The following is an 18,934-nucleotide window of genomic DNA, read 5'->3' on the forward strand; positions in this document are numbered from 1 at the left end:
ACCATGGAACAGGACACAAACAGTGGCAGGGGACACAAGCCATGGCAGGGGACACAAACCATGGCATGGGACACAAACCATGGCACGGGACACAAACCATGGCATGGGACACAAACCATGGAACAGGACATAAACCATGGCACGGGCCACCATGGAACAGGACACAAACCATGGCATGGGACACAAACCATGGAACAGGACACAAATCATGGCACAGGACACAAGCCATGGCACGGGACACAAATCATGGCACGGGACACAAGGCATGGCATGGGACACCATGGAAAAGGACACAAGCCATGGCACGGGACACAAACCATGGCACGGGACACAAACCATGGCATGGGACACAAACAGTGGCATGGGACACAAGCCATGGCACGGGACACCATGGCATGGGACACAAGCCATGGCACGGGACACAAGCCATGGCACGGGACACAAACCATGGCACGGGACACAAGGCATGGCATGGGACACCATGGAAAAGGACACAAGCCATGGCACGGGACATAAAGATGGCACGGGACACCATGGAACAGGATATAAGCCATGGCATGGGACACAAGCCATGGCACGGGACACAAACCATGGCACGGGACACCATGGAACAGGATATAAGCCATGGCACGGGACACAAACCACAGCACGGGACATAAACCATGGCACGGGCCACCATGGAACAGGACACAAACCATGGCATGGGACACAAACCATGGAACAGGACACAAATCATGGCACGGGACACAAGCCATGGCACGGGACACCATGGAACAGGACACAAACCATGGCATGGGACACAAGCCATGGCACGGGACACAAGCCATGGCATGGGACACAAGCCATGGCACAGGACACAAGCCATGGCACGGGACACAAACCATGGCACGGGACACCATGGAACAGGACACAAACCATGGCACGGGACACAAACCATGGCACGGGACACAAACCATGGCACGGGACACCACAGCACAGGACACCCTGAGGGCGTGCTGGGGACAGGACAGGGCACAGCCATCGCTCACCTCTGGAGCTCACGGATCTCCAGGCCGCACTCCGAGGTCCCCAGCACCACGAAGTCCTCGGTCAGGCACATGGCTGTCACCTCCCGGTCCAGCGGGACGGAGGACAGGAGCTTCCCGTTCACCGAGTACAGGTGCAGCGCGAACCTCTCCTGCAAGGAGCACACGGGGACCGTGGGGCGGTGCTGGTGGCCGGGAGGGGACCATGGGGACACCTGGACGTACCTTGGAGCAGGAGGGCTGCCCCACGGAGGTTTGGGCCACCACCTGTCCCTCGGGCCCCACGGCCAGGTGGGACAGGACGGCGGGGGGACAGCTCTCGCCGGGCGGCCGCAGGGAGCGGATGAAGAGACCCCGGCGCACGGTGTGGGTGATGATGGTGCCGTCCTGGGGGAGGAAGGGGACACAGGGTGACAATGGTGGTGGTGGCACTGCCCATCCCACGCCCACCCCATGGTGTCACCAGCTCACCTTGGAGCCGGACACGGCCATGTCCAGCTCGGTGCTGATGGCCACACACGTCACCTCGGCGTCGTGGCCGTACAGCACCTGGACGGGTTTGGGAGCCAAGCCGCTGGAAAAGCCACCCTGGTTGTGGGGACACGGGGACATCAGTGACACTGCTGGCAGTGCTCACCACGAGCTCCCCCTGCTCCTCGAGCCCTTACCTGCTGTAGGACCTGCCACACCATGCAGGTGGTGTCCCGTGAGCCAGAAATGAGGTAGATGCCACACAGGTCGAGCGACAGGCAGGTGACAACATCTGTGACAGCCAGAGGGACACCATGAGGTGCCTGTCCCCTCCCACCACACTCGTCCCCCTGACACCATGGGATGGCACCACAACGTGTTTTTGGATGTGGAATTGCTGCCAATCCCATTCCAAGATGTATTTTGGGCTGCTGCTCCTCACCCCACTCCAGCTCTGTGGATAAAACCTGGATTGTCCCCAGGAGATGGAGACACTGGGAGATGCCCCTCATGGTGTCACCTGCCTCCCACCATGGCCCTACAACCCCATCAGGGCATTATCAGATCATCATCATCATCATCACCACCACCACGGGAGGAGGACGTACCTATGTGCCGGGTGATGTGCCCCACGACCTTGCCTTTGGCCAGCGAGGTGACACGGAGGCTGTTGTCCCAGTGTCCCCCGCTGAAGAGCAGCTTCCCGTCGGGGGACACGGCCAGCGTGCGCGAGCTCAGGTCGGCCCCGGGGGCGAAGGGGCCCTGCAGGAACCGCTGGGTCCTGTGGGGAGGACGTGGGATGGTGGTGGTGGATTGGTGGCACCTCCAGGGACCATCCCTGGGGAAGCCGTGCCCCAGTGACTCACTTGGCGTTGGTGACAGTGGGGTCTTTGGTGAAGCTGAAGTAGTTGGAGATGTTCTTGTCGTAGGGCAGCCAGTTATGGGTCCCCAACAAGCCGTTGGCACTCACGGTGACCTGGGCAGAGGAGCAAGGGAGGTGACACCACTCTCACTGCTGGGATCCTCCCTGGTCTGGTCCTGGACCCCCCCCGGACCAGCAAAATGCCCTTGTGCCTCAGTTTCCCCACACTCACCAGGATGTCGGGGGATCCCTGAGTGATGAAGGAATGCGCCTGGTTCTTGGGGACCACGGCCTGCACCAGGGCCACCCCATCGCTGATGCCCTGTGGGGACACAGCAGCTGCTGAGCACCCTGCTGGCCACCCCACCCTCCCGGGGCTGCCCAGGGGGTGTCCTCACCTCCACAAAGAAGGACTTGAGCTGGCCCAGGTTCTCGAAGACGTTGGGGGAGCGGGTGTCGAGGGCGGCCAGCCTGCGGGCGGCGCTCTCTGCCGACAGCCGGGCGGGGTGCGGCTCCTGGGGGCGCAGGCGCCCGTCAGAAGTGGGGAGACCCCCAAAAGGGGCTGGTTTTGGGGGGTGGGGGTCTGAGCTACCTTGAGCAGCTGGCAGGGCGTCTGCCCAAAGTTGCTGATGATGCCCTCCAGAGCCTTGCGCTGCGTCTCGTCGGTGATGGCGTCCAGGTCCACGGCCCCTGCGGGTGGGGATGGTCATGGTCACAGGGGGACACACCCTTGGCAGTGTCCCCCTGCCTCTGCCCCTCACTCACCCTCATAGGTGCAGTAGTAGAAGACATTGAGGGCCTCCACGGCGGCCGGGCCGCGCTGCTTGTACCCAAAAATGAGGTCGATCCACTCGTGGAGGTGGGCAGAGACATATTCCGACTCCTGTCCAAGGATGGGGGCTCAGGGCGGGGTGGGAATGGCCCCGGACACCCCCCGGGCTGGAGGGGCTCCCCATCTCACCAGGGCTTTGCGGTGCTGCTGGATGAAGTCCTCGCGGGAGCGCGCCCACCGCGGCAGCACCACGTCCCCAACCTTCTCATTGGAGAGCTGGAGGCAGCCCAGGTCAAAGCCTGCGGGCAGGATGAGGATGATGAGGGACAGACACAGACCCTGCTGTGCTCCCCTGGTGGTGACAGTGGTGTCCCTTACCGTTCTGGTTCTCCAGGAACTCCGGGAAGTAGAAGAACTCTGGGATGAGCTCCTTGACATCCACCGGGTTCTCCATGCGGGCTTGCCACGCTGCCGGCACCGAGTGGAACTGCCGGTCCGAGCAGTCAAACCTGGAGGCACAGCACACCTGGCTGCAGCCTGGCTGTCCCCACGATGTCCCCTCTGCAGGACCCACCTGCCAGGTGCCCACCTGCCGCTCTGCAGCTGGATGTGCAGCGTGGTGAAGGGCTCGGTGCGGATCAGGTAGTGCATGACCCCGGCGGCGTTGGAGTAGTGAGTGCCGTAGTGGAACTTGTCCACCGTGCCCGTGGGGTCCTCGAAGCTCTCGTACCTGCAGGCCAGGTGGGATGGGGTTCACCAGGAGCTGGCCAGGTGCTCCCTGCACCCCCAGCCCTTGGTTTGTGGGGCACTCACTTCTCCTTGACGTCGCGGGCGTGCCGCTCGTTGGCCACGCCGATGGGCTTGGACAGGTCCCGGAACACGGCCGGGTTGGTGAGGTCCAGGGTCTCCGAGACATAATCCCGCAGGATCCAGGGGAACTGGGTGGGGGCGGGAGGTGGGTGAGGTGTGGGGGCACCGGGTCAGGGTGGGGACAGGGGGGGACACAGGGGCTCACCACGGGGTACTGGGACAGGTCGTTGTAGGTGCGGCCCGCGATGGTGTTCAGCTGCATGAGGTACTCGAAGTTGGAGATCTCCCGCAGGACCCATTTCTGGAGAGAAGGGAGAGGGAGGAGATGGGCTTGGGGGCAGAGGAGGCAGGGCAGACACCCCCCACCACACAGCAGTGCCTGTCCCTTGGCCATCCCTGGTTCCAAAGTTGTCCCCAGTCTTATGACCATCACCGGCTGCTCCGCTGTGCATCTCCAGCATCGTTAGTGTGTCACCTACCAGCATCCCATCCCATCAAAAGCCATCCTGGTCCACAGTCACCTTGTCCACCATGGTCACCCTCATCCCACAGCCATCCCCAGTCCCATGTCCACTCCCAACAGCCATCCTTCATCCTCTGTCCATGTCCATGTCCATCCCTGGTCCCATGGCCGCTCCCAGCTCCACAGCCATCCCTGATCTCCTGTCCATGTCCATCCCTGGTCCCATGGCCACTCCCAGCTCCACAGCCATCCCTGATCCCCTGTCCATGTCCATCCCTGGTCCCATGGCCGCTCCCAGCTCCACAGCCATCCCTGATCCCCTGTCCATGTCCATCCCTGGTCCCATGACCGCTCCCAGCTCCACAGCCATCCCTGATCCCCTGTCCATGCCCATCCCTGGTCCCATGGCCGCTCCCAGCTCCACAGCCATCCCTGATCCCCTGTCCATGTCCATGTCCATCCCTGGTCCCATGGGCATCCCCACGTTGTCACCCTCCCTCTTCCACCTGGGAAGGGGACACACAGAACATGGACAGGCGTGGTGGGGCCGGTACCTGTGTGAGCCCCGAGGCTTTGAGCAGCTCCTGGGGGGACCGGCTGCCGAAGTAGGTCTGGTTGGGGGGCCGCAGGCCAAGGATGCTGGAATACACCTTGTTCCTCACCTGGAGGGGACGGAAGGAGCTGCCAGAGCTCGGGCAGAGCCGAGGCCCTGGGAGGGAGCTGGGAGGGGATGAGGGGGTCCCCACCTTCTTTCTGAAGTTGAGGAAGTAGTTGGCCTGGTCGATGAAGAAGAGCTCGAGGGCGGAGCGGCGCAGGTTGTAGCGGCGCAGGTGGACCTCGCGCAGGTGGGACAAGGGGCGCTTGAAGTCGTAGCCGATCCCTGCCGAGGGTGGGGGCGCGCAGAGCCCCCCAGGGGTCACCATCCCGCCATTCCCGAGGCAGGGATGGGGCTGGGCGGGGGTTCCTCACACCCCTCAAGGAGTTACCTCCCTCCGTCTCCTCCTTCTCGCTGCTGCCGTCGTAGAAATAAACGTGCTGGGTTGTCACCTCCAGGCGCCCAGGGACCACGGCCACCGTCGTGATGAGCTCGCAGTCCTCTGACACCACCAGCTTCTCCCGCTGGTTCTGCTCCTTGGGCTCGGCCCTGATGGCACAGCGGGGTGAGGACACTCTGGTGACACCCCCAGCCCGGGTCAGCCCGTGCTGTGGCAGGGCAGGGGTCACTCACTGGTTGTCCAGGACAGGGAGGTCCTCCTCGGCCAGCTGGTCATCCTCCAGCTCGCTCACCTTGGCCTCCTTGGCCATGGCGAGCGGGAGGGACTCGGCGGGGTTCTGGAGGTGGTCAGCTCCTGAAATGAGGAGGGGTCAGCAGGACCCTGAGCTGGGAGCAACTCCTGTGAAGCGCCCCCAAATTCAGCGCTGTCCGTGCCATCTCCCAGCCCAACCCCACCAGTGACATCCTTGCCCACGGCACGGAAGGACCCACGGGTGCCCCAGTGCCACCACCTCACCCAGATTATCCCGCAGGGCGCTGGCCTCCAAGTGTTGGTCAAAATTGAGGTTGGGCACCAGCTTCAGCCTCATCCTGGAGTAGGTCTCGGCACTCGACAGCTTCCAGCGAACCTCGGGTGGGTTCCTGGGGACAGCTGGGGGTGAGGCACCCTGGGGACGCCCTGGCTGTGCCAGCCCTCCCTGGGGACAGGGCGGGCACTCACCGGTCGGCCCAGGCGGAGCGGGGCGAGGTGAGCAGGCGGCACAGGGAGCGCCACTGCTTGAGCACGGTGCTGTGCTGGTTGTTGGCCTGCTTGAGGACGTTGGCGTGCCGCGCGTTCTCCGCCTTGCAGCGCTTGGCCGCCGGCTCCAGCACCAGCTCCTGTCAGGGGGGCACCAGAGGGAGGTGACAACAGGGCTGGGGATTGGGGACATCCATAGGGTGACGTCCTCAGGGTAAGGAGAACATCGCCAGGATGATGTGGTTGGGATGAGGAGTGTATCCCTGAGGGATGATAACCCCAGGATGTGGAGCACAGCCCAGGGATAATGTGCCTGGAACGAGGAGCACATCCCCAGCACAGTGTCCCCAGGAGGAGGAGCACCTCCTGAAGGCAATGTCCCCATGGGGTGAAGAGCACAACCCCAGGATTAATAGCCCAGGGAGAGGAGCACATTCCTAGAATGACATCCTTGGAGTGAGGAGCATGTCTCCAGGATAAGGAGCTTATTCCCTGGATGACATCCTTGGGGTGAGGAGCATGTCCCCAGGCTGAGGAGAACCCAGAAAGACATCCTAGGGGTGAGGAGCCTGTCCCCAGGCTGAAGAGTACATCCCCTGGATGACATCCTTGGGGTGAGGAGCATGTCCCCAGGCTGAGGAGAACCCAGAGTGACATCCTTGGGGTGAGGAGCCTGTCCCCAGGCTGAAGAGTACATCCCCTGGATGACACCCTTGGGGTGAGGAGCATGTCCCCAGGCTGAGGAGAACCCAGAGTGACATCCTTGGGGTGAGGAGCCTGTCCCCAGGATAAGGAGCACATCCCTGGATGACATCCCTAGGATGAGGAGAATGGCCCCAGGCTGAGGAGAACCCAGAGTGACATCCCTGGGGTGAGGAGCCTGTCCCCAGGATAAGGAGCACATCCCCTGGATGACATCCCTAGGGTGAGGAGAATGGCCCCAGGCTGAGGAGAACCCAGAGTGACATCCCTGGGGTGAGAAGCGTGTCTCCAGAGTGAGGAGCACATCCCTGGCGACATCCTAGGGGCGAGGAACGTATCCCCAGGATGAGGAGCACCCAGATTGACACCCCAGGGGTGAGCAGAGTGTCCCCAGGATAAAGAGAACCCCCCAGGGTGACATCCTGGGGACAAGGAGGTGGCAGTACCTGGAACAACTTGCGGCTGGCCGCCTTCTCCTGCTCCCGGCGCTGCGAGCTGCTCATCATGGCATCGTAACAGGCGTTCCAGAAATTGGACATCAGGTCGTGGCTCCTGGCAAACGTGTCCATCTCAAACTGGGCCATGGTGGGCTGCACCTGCACGGGCAGAGAGCCATTCCCAGGGCTTGGCACAGCAACAGGCAACCCCACAGCGACCATCCCGCCCCGCGGCACCCACGTGCTTCTCGATGAAGCCCCTCCACTCCGGGGTGGTGCAGAAGAGCTGGAAGTCCTCGTAGAAGGTGGGGCTGCCGTTGGTGGGGGGCAGCGAGGGCAGGAACTGCTGCAGCTGCAGGGTCTCGTAGCACTGGTCCATCAGCGTGCGGATGATGGGCACCAGCCAGGAGAAGGCCTCCGACCTGGAGTGCAGGGAGCGCCGCAGGGGCGTCTCCAGCTTGCCCAGCAGGTAACAGGCCTCGTCCCTGCGCGGGGCCGACGTGGTCTGCAGGAGGCTGTGCAGCTTCACGTAGGCCAGGGAGTGCAGCTGGGGGGACAGGGGACATCAGGCGGGGACGCCTCACTTTGAAGCAAATTTCTTAAAAGAAGGGAGGTCTTAAGAGTTGAAGCCATAATTAGAGGTAAACTGTTGTCCTAGGGGAAGATTTGTTCCACTTCCTCATTCATTTTCGGTAAAGTGTTTTAAGTACACTACACGTTATGCCAGTTTATATTCATTTGTTTTGTGCCTCCCAAGTAACATGATGAAGGCGAACCCAATTTATTATGACAAACTACGCAGGTAATTAGAACCACGTTTAGATCAAATCTATTACTCCACTAAATCTGCATTTAAAACGAGCAGCAAATGGACTTCATGGGGTGCTCAGTGTAGCAGAGAGGGGTGCCCAGGGAGGGTGACCCACCTGGGGGTCCTGCAGCAGGATGTACCCCACGAGCACCCGCAGCCCCGTCTGCGCCATCTCCTTCAGGTCCGAGGTGCCGTTGGCCAGGTGGTGCCACACGCCCAGCTTGTCCAGCAGGCTGCTGACCCCCTCGTAGATCTGGGGGGGACACCGTGAGCCCCCAGCCCGGGCAGGAACCCCAGCCCTGCCGAGCCAGCAGCCCCACCACCCAGCCCTGCTCGGATTCGGGTTTGGGTTCAGGATTAGGGTAGAACACAACTCACGACAAACCAGGTTTGAAATGAGGTTGGGGCTCAGGATTTATGGTCAGGGGTCAGATTTAGGGGTATAGGGTTGGAGCTGGGATTCAGCTTTAGGACAAAGGTATAGCAGTAAGGTTTGGGATTAGGATGTAGGAAGTACAGTGAGATCACAGGCCATGAGTTAAGGTTAGGGTTTAGGTTTATAGAAAGAGTTAGGGTTAAGATTAGGAATTAGGGTTGGGCTTTATGACAAAGATGTGGAGTTAAGGTTTAGGATCACGATCTAGGAGGAACAATTAAACTGAGAATTAGGGGTTAGGAATAAGGTTTAAGGATTAGAATTGGGGTTCAATTTACGATTACAAATAAGGCAGAGGTTATTTCCTAAAATTAGGATTAGGCTTTGAATTAAATCAATTAAATTGAGGCTGAGGTTATTTCCCAAGGTTAGGATTAGGCTTTGATTTCAATTTAGGAATAAGCCTGTCCCTAAACCAGGACAGGTTGTGCTCAAGTTCTGCAGGTGGGGCTGGTTTTAGGGCCAGGGCTGACACTGGGGATTAGCAGAGGAATCCCTGCTCACTCCCATCCACCTTCTCGCTCCACAGGGCCTGGTTGTTGTGTCCCTCGGAGAAGAGGAAATCCTGGAGCAGCCGCAGCAGCTTCAGGGCGTTGTGGGTGAGCCCGGGCAGCGCGGCCGGGCCCGACTCCTTCAGGTCGGTCAGCGCCGACTCCAGCATCATCTCCAGCAGGCTGTGGGACAGCAGCAGCAGCTCCAGAGGGTGCCCTTCCCTCGGGATCCACCCCGGGACGCGGGCGGGCCTCACCTGCGCTTGATCTCGTCCGGGGGCCGCACCAGCTCGCAGGCCGTGCCCAGCTTGGTGAGCACGGAGAAGACCTGGCCCCGCTCCCTCCAGGCCGCCTCGTCCCAGCCCTCCACCCCGCGCCACGTCACCGAGAAGATGATGTTGGTCAGGAGGTTGCACAGCTCCTCCTCGGGGGTTTGCTGCCAGCGGAGAGCGAGGTGAGGGGCGCCCGCAGCGCCCCGGGATGGCGGGGACAGGGGTTTGGGGCTCACCTGGGGGTTGCTGGTGTTGGAGACGTTGTCGCTGGGCAGCGCGTCCTGGTAGCTGCTCTCGTCCAGGACGTTGGACAGGCTGGAGCTCTTGCGCGCCCGCATTCCCGGGAAGGGCTTGAAGCTCTCCAGGGGTGAGGGGGTGCCGGGGCCGCTGGCCGGGGTCTGGGTGCCGCTCTCGGCCGTGGCCATGGAGCTGGTGCTGGCCAGGTCCAGCCCCAGGTCGAAGGGCGACGTGGAGAAGGGGGACAGCGGGTGGTAGACGCCGTCGAAGGCGGGACCGTCGCCGGGGTTGGAGGACGAGCGGCTGGCCCGGTCCGAGGAGTCGAAGGACTTGAAGTTGTAGGAGTGGAAGGACTTGGTGCGGCCGCTCGGGGAGATGGAGAGGTCGGAGAAGCCCTCGGAGAGCTCCTGGTCCGAGGCCTCGTACCCCAGCGGGAGGAAGACATCGAGCTCCTGGAGCTCGGCGGGCGGTGGGCTCGTCCCCGAGGGCTCGGAGAGGCGCAGCAGCTCCGGGCAGCCCACGGGGCTCAGGCTGGGCTGGCGGCACTCGTACGACTCCTTCACGTAGAGCTTGGTGAGCGTGTCCTGCCAGCCAGCCAGCCTGGCCAGCTGCTTCACCAGGTCCTGCTGCGCATAGATCAGGTGGAAGAGCTGCAGGAGAAGGAAAAGGAGATGGGAAATTAAGGACATTGGATGCTGCTGCCTCAGCTCTTCCTCCCCCAGAACAGTAGCACCCCAGATCCTCCAAAACCACCATGGGGTGCTGGAGCTGCACCATCTCCATGCTGGCAGATCTGTGTCACCACCAAGCCCACGGCCACCATTTTAGGGCACAGCTGGGTGTCCAAGGAGCTCAGCCCTGGGGTGACACCTCTGTCCCCTCTCCCAGAACAGGAGCACCCCAGATCCTCCAAAACCACCATGGGGTGCTGGAGCTGCACCATCTCCATGCTGGCTGATCTGTGTCACCGCCATCCCCACAGCCACCATTTTAGGGCACAGCTGGGTGTCCAAGGAGCTCAGCCTGGGGTGACACCTCTGTCCCCTCTCCCAGACCAGGAGCAACCCAGATCCTCCAAAACCACCATGGGGTGCTGGAGCTGCACCATCTCCATGCTGGCTGATCTGTGTCACCGCCATCCCCACAGCCACCATTTTAGGGCACAGCTGGGTGTCCAAGGAGCTCAAACCCAGGGTGACACCACTGTCACCTCCCTCTGTGTCCTGCCCCGCTCACCTTGCGGCAGATGTCGAGTCGGATGCTCAGCTCAGCCCGGTGGGACAGGTACACCACGGCCACCAGGTCCTTGTAGTTGGGAGGGTCTGCGGACAAGGAGAGTCAGCACAGTGGTGGGACACGTCCTGCTGTCCCCAAAAGCCACCAAGCCCAGCTGAGCCTCGTGGGAAGCCACCAGGGATGATGCCATGGCACGTGGCTGGGATGGTGGCCTGCTTTCTCTGGCACACGGTACCTGCCCCCAGGACCTGCTCCGAGAGGCAGCGGAAGAGCAGCATGGAGCCGGGAATGTCGCTGAGGTAGGAGATGAGCCCGTGGTACCCGATGTCCTTCAGCTTCAGGCGGCTCTTGCTGCGCTCGGGGACCTTCTCGTACTTCAGCATCTTGTAGAGGACCTGGTGGGACAGCGACAGGAGGCCACCTGGCTGTGACATCCCTGCTGGGGGCAGCAGGAGGTGGGCGCTGGGGACCTGCCCTACCTTGAAGACCCTTTCCCTCACTTCATCCGAGAACCTCTTCTGCACCAGCAGGGAGAAGAGCAGCTCCACGTGGCCCGGCTCGAAGAGGAAGGCGAAGAGCTGCTCCTGGGCTGGGGAGCCCTTCAGCAGGCTGTGGATCACCTCCAGCGCCCCACACACCTGCAGGACACCGGGATGGTTGTCCACTGCCCTCCAAGTGTCCCACTGGGATCTCAATGGCTTTTCCCCATCCCATGATTCGCTGAGGGGTGTGGGGACCACGGCGTGGCCGGTGACACACCTGCTGCTCATCCTGTGCCCCTGCCAGGTAGTTCAGCAGGCTCTGCATCTCCTCCCCGGAGAAGCTCCTGCAGAAGAAATCCTTCACCAGGCTGAAAAGGGACGTCTGCACCGTCCTGATGTCATCGGTGGCCGCGGTCTTCTCCCTGGAGGTGTTGATCAGTAGACATGCATGGGGACGTGTCCCTTGTCACCCACCACCCACTGCCAGCATCGTCCCAAATCCCAACACAAAGCCTGAGGAGCTCCAGGGATCTTCTGCCACCCCACACATTTGGGTCTGCTTGTTGCAGAAGCCACCACACTCTTGGTGGCTGCTGGGGGTGGATTTTGGAGCTGGGATGGGACATGGAAGGTCCTGCACCCACCACAACGCTCCCAACTCTGGTAGGAGAGACGTTATCTCACAAAAGTGGTGTTTAGCCAAACCACAGCTCCCAGGGGTGAAGCCCATCCCCAGTCCCACCCCGGGATTCCAGGCATTCCAGGAACCCTGGAATTCCAGGATTCCAGCCCCGTGGGGCAGCTGACCCGTAGTAGGTCCGGATGGAGTCCAGGATGAACTGCACCCCGTACTTCTTGCGGATGCGCTGCTTGTGGTCCTTGACCACGCTGGCCAGGTACTGGATGTGACCTGCAGGGAGCAGGTGTCAGGATCCCATGGATGGCATGGGTGTCAGGATCCCATCCCGTGGGATGGACATTCCCAGGTGGTCCCTGCTCCCACCTAAGCGCACGGCGAAGTCGCTGTTGCTCCAGATGCGGAAATCAAAGAGCAGGTGCTGGTAGAGGAGGTGCAGCAGGAACCCGCTGCCCTCGGAGGCCACCTGCTCCATGAGGATCTGCGAGGCCACCAGGGTGCTCATGTCCAGCAGCGTGCCAGGGACCTGCCGTGGGTGACAGGGGACACTTCCAGCCCCTTGGGAACGGCAAGAACGGTGGGATGGGGTTTTGGGAGCCTCCCAGACCTTGTGCAGCAGCGCTCCGATGATGGCCGGCCCGTGGCACTGCACCAGGCTCTCCTGGTTCACGGCGTGGTTCCGCAGGAAGTTCTTCACCAGCAGCAGGAAGGCGGCCACGCTGTTCCTCTCCAGCCTGCTCTCTGCAGGGCACCGGGAGCTGTGAGCCCCAGGCCCACCCAAACCCAAACTGCCTGGAGATCCCAGCTGCCGTCTCTCCAAACTTATCACCCTGTTCTCCTGCTTTCTCCAGATTGAAGGAGATGGAAGTCTCTGCTGCTTTCAGCTTGGGAATGAGCAGCTGGATGTCCGGAGAAAGCACATTCCACCTATGCCAAAGGTTCCTGGAGCCACCCTCACCATCCCAGAACTGTTTGTTTGTGGCTAACTGGGTCATAACAACATCCCAAGGGGTTCCTCCATCACCCCATAACTCCTGGAGCCTCAGACAAGACCTCTCCTGCCCGTGGTGGACACCTGCCAGGCCCAGGAACCCCTCCATGGTCACCTCCACCCATCCAAGCAGGACAGCTCCTGCTTCCCATCGCCTGAACTCCTCACCTGAGGACTTTCCCAGCGGGATGAGCATGCCCTGGGCGTTCCTGGAGGACGTCAGCTCCGGCCCCACCAGGTCGTTGGTCTCCTGCTCGTCCTCGGGCTCCTCTGTCTTGGACACCACCTGCTCGAGCAGGGGCAGGAGCACCCCCATCCCACCCACGCAGTTGACCACGTCCTGGGGGAGGGAAGGAGGGAGGAAAGGGAGAGGCTTTGCTGGGTGGTGACACCAGTGTGGAGGAGGAGGAGGAGGTCCATGGCAGCTGGGCTCCCCAAAAGTCACCTGTTCCCCTGCACCACCCACGGTGTCCACCCTGGATGATGAGGACCCACGGGACAGATGGGTCACAGTGGACACAGTACCACAGTGAGAGTCCCTGCAGGGTCCAGGGGACAGTGACCCAGCAGGGACCCCCTGCCTCCAGGCCATGGGGTGGACAGGTCACCCTGTGCCCAGCCTACCTTGATGTCCCAGTTGACCACCTTGTGTCCCGTCAGCCTCCCGTCCAGGCCGTGGCTGGGGGAGAGGTCCAGGCAGATGTTGTTCCTGCAGGCCTGGAAAGGAACACCATGGGAGCATCCTCATGCTCCTGGACATGTCCCTGGTGGCACAGGGTCCACCAGCGCTGTCCCTGTTCCTGTCCCCAGGGGGGTGGGACAGCTCTCCTCACCTGGGGGGTGTAGTACAGCAAGAGTTTACTGCTGAGCTCCACCAGGTCCCCTTCCAGTGTGAACGGGGATGTCACATTTGGTCCTGGAGGAGAGGGCTGGGGTGAGCTGGGACGTGGTGGAGGAGACCCCGGTCACCACCAGCACCCTGGGGACATCCTCCATGTCCCACCCTGACACACCTGCACAGAAGAGAGCCTTGACCTGGGCTTGCTGCAGAGCCTCGCAGAAGATGGCCACGGAGCCCAGGTGACCCTCCAGCGAGGTGGGGCTGCCCCACTCCGTGTCCTGGCTTCCGGCTGCTGTGGTGGCCACCACGCCCTCCGTGGGCAGCTGGGTGGGGGTCCAGGAGTGGGGACCGAGGGTGGCAGGGACGGACTGGGAGCGCCCCAGCACCGGGTGCTGGGTGAAGACCAGCTCTGGCCCGTGGGGTGCCGGAGGGTGGCTGGCAGCGGCGGCGGCCGTTGTGGTGGTCCGGTGGCCAGCAGAGCCGATGCAGCAGGAGGTGAAGGACTGTGAGGGAGCAGGGATCACACTCAGCCCCCAGGGAGGCCAGGCTGAAGGGTCTGGGGGTGCTGGGAGGATCCCCCACCTCGTGGAGGGAGGGGAAGCGGAGCTGCGCCGTTTTCCGCAGTTGTCCGTCGGCGTAGATGCTGACGATGTTCTGGCCGAAGGGCCGGCGGCCGGCAACGTGGACAATGTCAACGCAGTGCTGAGGGGACAGAGAGGGACATCAGGGCATTGTGGTGTCCCTGATGGGGACAGGGACGGGGATGGGGGTGATCCTCACCCAAGCAGAGTCATTGAAGGCAACCTCGGGCAGTGCCACCGTCATGTAATCCTTCTTGGTGCACACGGCCACCACCAGCACGCCGCCCGCGGTGAAGAACGCCTCGAAGCCCGTCCCGCCCGCCGTGAAGAAGCTGGTGGAGAAAACCACGGAGAAAACCACGGTGGGGATGGTGCTGCTGCCCCTCCCCTCCCTCCCCTCACCTCTCCAGCGAGCATCACCTGTAGAGCTGCCTCCTCTTGGGCCTGGCCGGCGGCTCCGGCTCCTCCTCGCTCAGGCACAGCCAGGCGTGGAAGGCGAAGGCGCCGCCGGGCCACTTCTGGATGGTGGGCACCATGATGCCGGCCATGCCGGGGCTCAGGTCGAAGCTCTGCAGTGCCCGGGGAGGCCCCTCGCCCCTGGCCATGCCAGACAGCGCCCGGATGACCGGAGCCACGTAGGGATGCGGCCCCCGGCCCCGCTCGCGCCGCAGCAGCCGCAGCAGCTGCCGCAGCTCCCCGGGCCGGATGGAGAGGCTGCCCAGGGAGCGCAGCAGCTCCAGCAGGTTTTGGGAGCAGGCGCTGGGAAGAGCTGGCTCGGCGGCCAGGGCGGCCAGCAGGGAGCCCACCATGCCCGCCTTGACGCAGGTGAGGCGGCTGGGCAGGGAGGCCTCGCAGAGGCGCCGCAGCCACGCCGACAGGAACTGCTGGAGATCCCGGCACTGCAGCGCCGGCAGCCACGCCAGCAGGATCAGCAGGGGCTGCTCGTTGCGGATGGGACGCACTGGGAAGGAGCTGTGGTCGCCCTCCACTGCCTGCAGGGACACAAGAAGGGGTTGGTGCAGCTGCAGTGCTTGGAGAGGGATGGATCCATCCCAGGCAGAGACCTTGCGTAGGCCCTTGCACATCCAGAATCTTGGAGACTCCCATGCAGCCAGAATCTGGAGACCACAGACATCAAAGGGTCTCATGGATTAAAGATCTTGGAGACCCTGGTGCATTAAGTATGTCAGAGACCTTTATGCATCAATCCTTCTGGAGATCCAGTGCATGAAGAATTCTGGAGACTCCATGCATCAAGAACCTTAGGTAGCTCCATGCATCAAGGATCTTGGAGATCCTCATGGATTAAGGGTCTTGGAGACTCCCATGCATTAAGAGTTTTGGAGATACTGTGCATCCAGAATTTTGGGGGAACCCAAGCATCTTGGAGACCTCCAAGTATCAAGGATCTTGGAGATCCTCATGCACCAAGCATTCTGAGGATTCTTGTGCATCCAGAATCTTGGAGCATTAAGAATCTCTGTGCGTGAAGTGCCTTGGAGGCCTCCACGAATCAAGGATCTCAGAGACCCTCATGCATGAAGCACCTTGGAGACCCTCCTGTGTCCAGCAGCACCAGAGTGAGCAGCTCCACATCCAAAAGGGCTCAAAACTCCCAAACCCAAGCACAATTCCGAGTGAAAGATGGACCCAGGACCCGCTGGGAGGAAGCTGCTGAGAAACCAGCAGAGTGGAGAGGATGGGGGGCTCAGAATGGGGGCTGAGATCCACAGGAACCCCCAGTGCCGAGAGCTTTGCATGGAGTCAGGAGAAGTGGGAATGCTCACCATGTTGAGGAGCTCCTGGAGCAGACGCTGGGTGGGCTGGCCCTGGCTCCTCAGCACCTCGTAGAGGTGGGTGTAGCCGATGCGCTCCTTGAACACCTCCTGGAGGCACAGGGACACTGTGAGCTGTCACCTGGGGCTGAGCCACCTCAACCCGGGTGAAAACACCCAAATCCCTCTGGTTTTGGGGTGTCCTCCTCAGGGGAGGTCTCCTGCCCACCTTGGCCGAGGGCGAGTTGCTCATGATGGCCGTGAGCACCCTGAGGGCGTGGACAGCGATGGCATCGGAGCTGCTGGCACTGACCTGCGGGGACACGGGAATGGGGACGTGGGGATGAGGGGACACAGCCCACCAGGGGTGGTGGTTGGGTCATGGGTACCTGCTGGGATGTGGGGATGAGGGGACACAGCCCACCAGGGGTGGTGGTTGGGTCATGGGTACCTGCTGGGATGTGGGGATGAGGGGACACAGCCCACCAGGGTTGGTGGTTGGGTCATGGGTACCTGCTGGGATGTGGGGATGAGGGGACACAGCCCACCAGGGTTGGTGGTTGGGTCATGGGTACCTGCTGGGATGTGGGGATGAGGGGACACAGCCCACCAGGGGTGGTGGTTGGGTCATGGGTACCTGCTGGGATGTGGGGATGAGGGGACACAGCCCACCAGGAGTGGTGGTTGGGTCATGGGTACCTGCTGGGATGTGGGAATGAGGGGACACAGCCCACCAGGGGTGGTGCCTGGGTCATGGGTACCTGCTGGGATGTGGGAATGAGGGGACACAGCCCACCAGGGTTGGTGGTTGGGTCATGGGTACCTGCTGGGACGTGGGGATGAGGGGACACAGCCCACCAGGGTTGGTGCCTGGGTCATGGGTACCTGCTGGGATGTGGGGATGAGGGGACACAGCCCACCAGGGGTGGTGGTTGGGTCATGGGTACCTGCTGGGATGAGGGGACACAGCCCACCAGGGGTGGTGCCTGGGTCATGGGTACCTGCTGGGATGTGGGAATGAGGGGACACAGCCCACCAGGGGTGGTGCCTGGGTCATGGGTACCTGCTGGGATGTGGGAATGAGGGGACACAGCCCACCAGGGGTGGTGGTTGGGTCATGGGTACCTGCTGGGATGTGGGGATGAGGGGACACAGCCCACCAGGGGTGGTGCCCGGGTCATGGGTACCTGCTGGGATGTGGGGACACAGCCCCCAGGGGTGGTGCCTGGGTCATGGGTACCTGCTGGGATGAGGGGACACAGCCCACCAGGGGAGGTGCCTGGGTCATGGGTACCTGCTGGGATGTGGGAATGAGGGGACACAGCCCACCAGGGGTGGTGCCCAGGTCATGGGTACCTGCTGGGATGTGGGAATGAGGGGACACAGCCCACCAGGGTTGGTGGTTGGGTCATGGGTACCTGCTGGGACGTGGGGATGAGGGGACACAGCCCACCAGGGGTGGTGGTTGGGTCATGGGTACCTGCTGGGATGAGGGGACACAGCCCACCAGGGTTGGTGGCTGGGTCATGGGTACCTGCTGGGATGAGGGGACACAGCCCACCAGGGTTGGTGGTTGGGTCATGGGTACCTGCTGGGATGTGGGGACACAGCCCACCAGGGGTGGTGGTTGGGTCATGGGTACCTGCTGGGATGTGGGGATGAGGGGACACAGCCCACCAGGGGTGGTGGCTGGGTCATGGGTACCTGCTGGGATGTGGGGATGAGGGGACACAGCCCACCAGGGGTGGTGGTTGGGTCATGGGTACCTGCTGGGATGTGGGGATGAGGGGACACAGCCCACCAGGGGTGGTGCCTGGGTCATGGGTACCTGCTGGAGTCCATCCCCATTCCGTGTGGGAATCTCGTCCTGGGCTTCACCCGCCTCCCGCGAGCTGCCGAGGTAGAGCTGTGGGACACGGGTGGGCGTGGGACACTGGGAGGGGGCTCTGGAGGGTCCCCACCCCAGGGATGTGTCCCAGGATTGTTCAGAGCCAGAAATGGTGAGGATGGAGATGGAGGTGCCCAACCCTGGTGTCACCAAAAGGGACACATCACCCTGTCCCATGATCAGTTAGAGGAGGGGAGGGTGAGGATGGAGATGAAGGTACCCAACCCTGGTGTCACCAAATGCCAGTCCCAGGGTCATTTAAAGAGGAAAGGGAAAAGGAAAAGGAAAGGGAAAGGGAAAGGAAAAGGGAAAGGGAAAGGGAAAGGGAAAGGGAAAGGGAAAGGGAAAGGAAAAGGGAAAGGAAAAGGGAAAGGAAAAGGGAAAGGGAAAGGGAAAGGGAAAGGGAAAGGAAAAGGTGAGGATGGAGATGAATGTATCCAAACTTGGTGTCACCCTATCTCAGGTTTGTTTAGCATCAGAAAGGTGACAAGGATGAAAATGAGGATAGGGATGATGATGGAGATGGAGATGGAGACGAGGACAGGGATGAGGATGGAGGATGGACATGAGGATGGAAGATGAAGATGAGGACAGGGATGAGGATGGAGGATGGACATGAGGATGGACATGAGGATGGAGGATGGACATGAGGATGGAGGATGGACATGAGGATGGAGGATGGAGATGAGGACAGGGATGAGGATGGAGGATGGACATGAGGATGGACATGAGGATGGAAGATGGAGATGAGGACAGGGACGAGGATGAGGAACAGGGGACGGGGATGAGGACACTGCTGTGCCACCCCCTACCTTGCTGTTCTGGAGCAGGCGGATGATGTGCTCGAAGCAGTTGTTGCTGAGGAACACGGCCTGGAGCACCGGCCGGTCCTGGCAGCTCAGCATGGCCGGGATGGCATCTACAGACACACAGACACACAGACACACAGACAGACAGCCTGGCTCAGCCCCATCCCACCCC

General features: G+C 61.8%; 1 protein-coding gene across 3 annotated transcripts in view; it reads right to left on the minus strand.

The window, feature by feature from the left end:
• The window catches only part of NBEAL2 (neurobeachin like 2), a 38,882-nt gene that overhangs the window by 1,739 nt on the left and 18,209 nt on the right, over positions 1-18,934 (minus strand). For 2 of the 3 annotated variants that reach the window (XM_064703750.1, XM_064703752.1), the window contains 44 exons: positions 18,766-18,872; positions 17,894-17,971; positions 16,295-16,378; positions 16,078-16,176; positions 14,711-15,282; positions 14,490-14,622; positions 14,292-14,411; positions 13,882-14,212; positions 13,702-13,784; positions 13,493-13,585; positions 13,037-13,208; positions 12,485-12,618; positions 12,244-12,403; positions 12,048-12,150; positions 11,518-11,662; positions 11,238-11,396; positions 10,994-11,153; positions 10,759-10,844; positions 9,522-10,172; positions 9,271-9,449; positions 9,037-9,196; positions 8,202-8,339; positions 7,517-7,822; positions 7,285-7,434; positions 6,119-6,276; positions 5,915-6,039; positions 5,632-5,752; positions 5,390-5,547; positions 4,958-5,283; positions 4,146-4,241; positions 3,944-4,068; positions 3,720-3,860; positions 3,509-3,639; positions 3,320-3,429; positions 3,124-3,241; positions 2,951-3,048; positions 2,757-2,873; positions 2,591-2,680; positions 2,363-2,472; positions 2,105-2,277; positions 1,694-1,788; positions 1,497-1,613; positions 1,251-1,412; positions 1,029-1,177 (listed from right to left, as the gene is read on the minus strand). In XM_064703750.1, the coding sequence (XP_064559820.1) occupies positions 1,029-1,177; positions 1,251-1,412; positions 1,497-1,613; positions 1,694-1,788; positions 2,105-2,277; positions 2,363-2,472; positions 2,591-2,680; positions 2,757-2,873; positions 2,951-3,048; positions 3,124-3,241; positions 3,320-3,429; positions 3,509-3,639; positions 3,720-3,860; positions 3,944-4,068; positions 4,146-4,241; positions 4,958-5,283; positions 5,390-5,547; positions 5,632-5,752; positions 5,915-6,039; positions 6,119-6,276; positions 7,285-7,434; positions 7,517-7,822; positions 8,202-8,339; positions 9,037-9,196; positions 9,271-9,449; positions 9,522-10,172; positions 10,759-10,844; positions 10,994-11,153; positions 11,238-11,396; positions 11,518-11,662; positions 12,048-12,150; positions 12,244-12,403; positions 12,485-12,618; positions 13,037-13,208; positions 13,493-13,585; positions 13,702-13,784; positions 13,882-14,212; positions 14,292-14,411; positions 14,490-14,622; positions 14,711-15,282; positions 16,078-16,176; positions 16,295-16,378; positions 17,894-17,971; positions 18,766-18,872 (7,123 nt within the window). The remainder of the gene's footprint in view (positions 1-1,028; positions 1,178-1,250; positions 1,413-1,496; positions 1,614-1,693; positions 1,789-2,104; positions 2,278-2,362; positions 2,473-2,590; positions 2,681-2,756; positions 2,874-2,950; positions 3,049-3,123; positions 3,242-3,319; positions 3,430-3,508; positions 3,640-3,719; positions 3,861-3,943; positions 4,069-4,145; positions 4,242-4,957; positions 5,284-5,389; positions 5,548-5,631; positions 5,753-5,914; positions 6,040-6,118; positions 6,277-7,284; positions 7,435-7,516; positions 7,823-8,201; positions 8,340-9,036; positions 9,197-9,270; positions 9,450-9,521; positions 10,173-10,758; positions 10,845-10,993; positions 11,154-11,237; positions 11,397-11,517; positions 11,663-12,047; positions 12,151-12,243; positions 12,404-12,484; positions 12,619-13,036; positions 13,209-13,492; positions 13,586-13,701; positions 13,785-13,881; positions 14,213-14,291; positions 14,412-14,489; positions 14,623-14,710; positions 15,283-16,077; positions 16,177-16,294; positions 16,379-17,893; positions 17,972-18,765; positions 18,873-18,934) is intronic. The other variant, XM_064703751.1, reaches the window with a different exon arrangement.

This window comes from Zonotrichia leucophrys, chromosome 2 (assembly GCF_028769735.1).
Source record: "Zonotrichia leucophrys gambelii isolate GWCS_2022_RI chromosome 2, RI_Zleu_2.0, whole genome shotgun sequence".
NCBI classification, from domain to species: Eukaryota; Metazoa; Chordata; class Aves; order Passeriformes; family Passerellidae; genus Zonotrichia; species Zonotrichia leucophrys.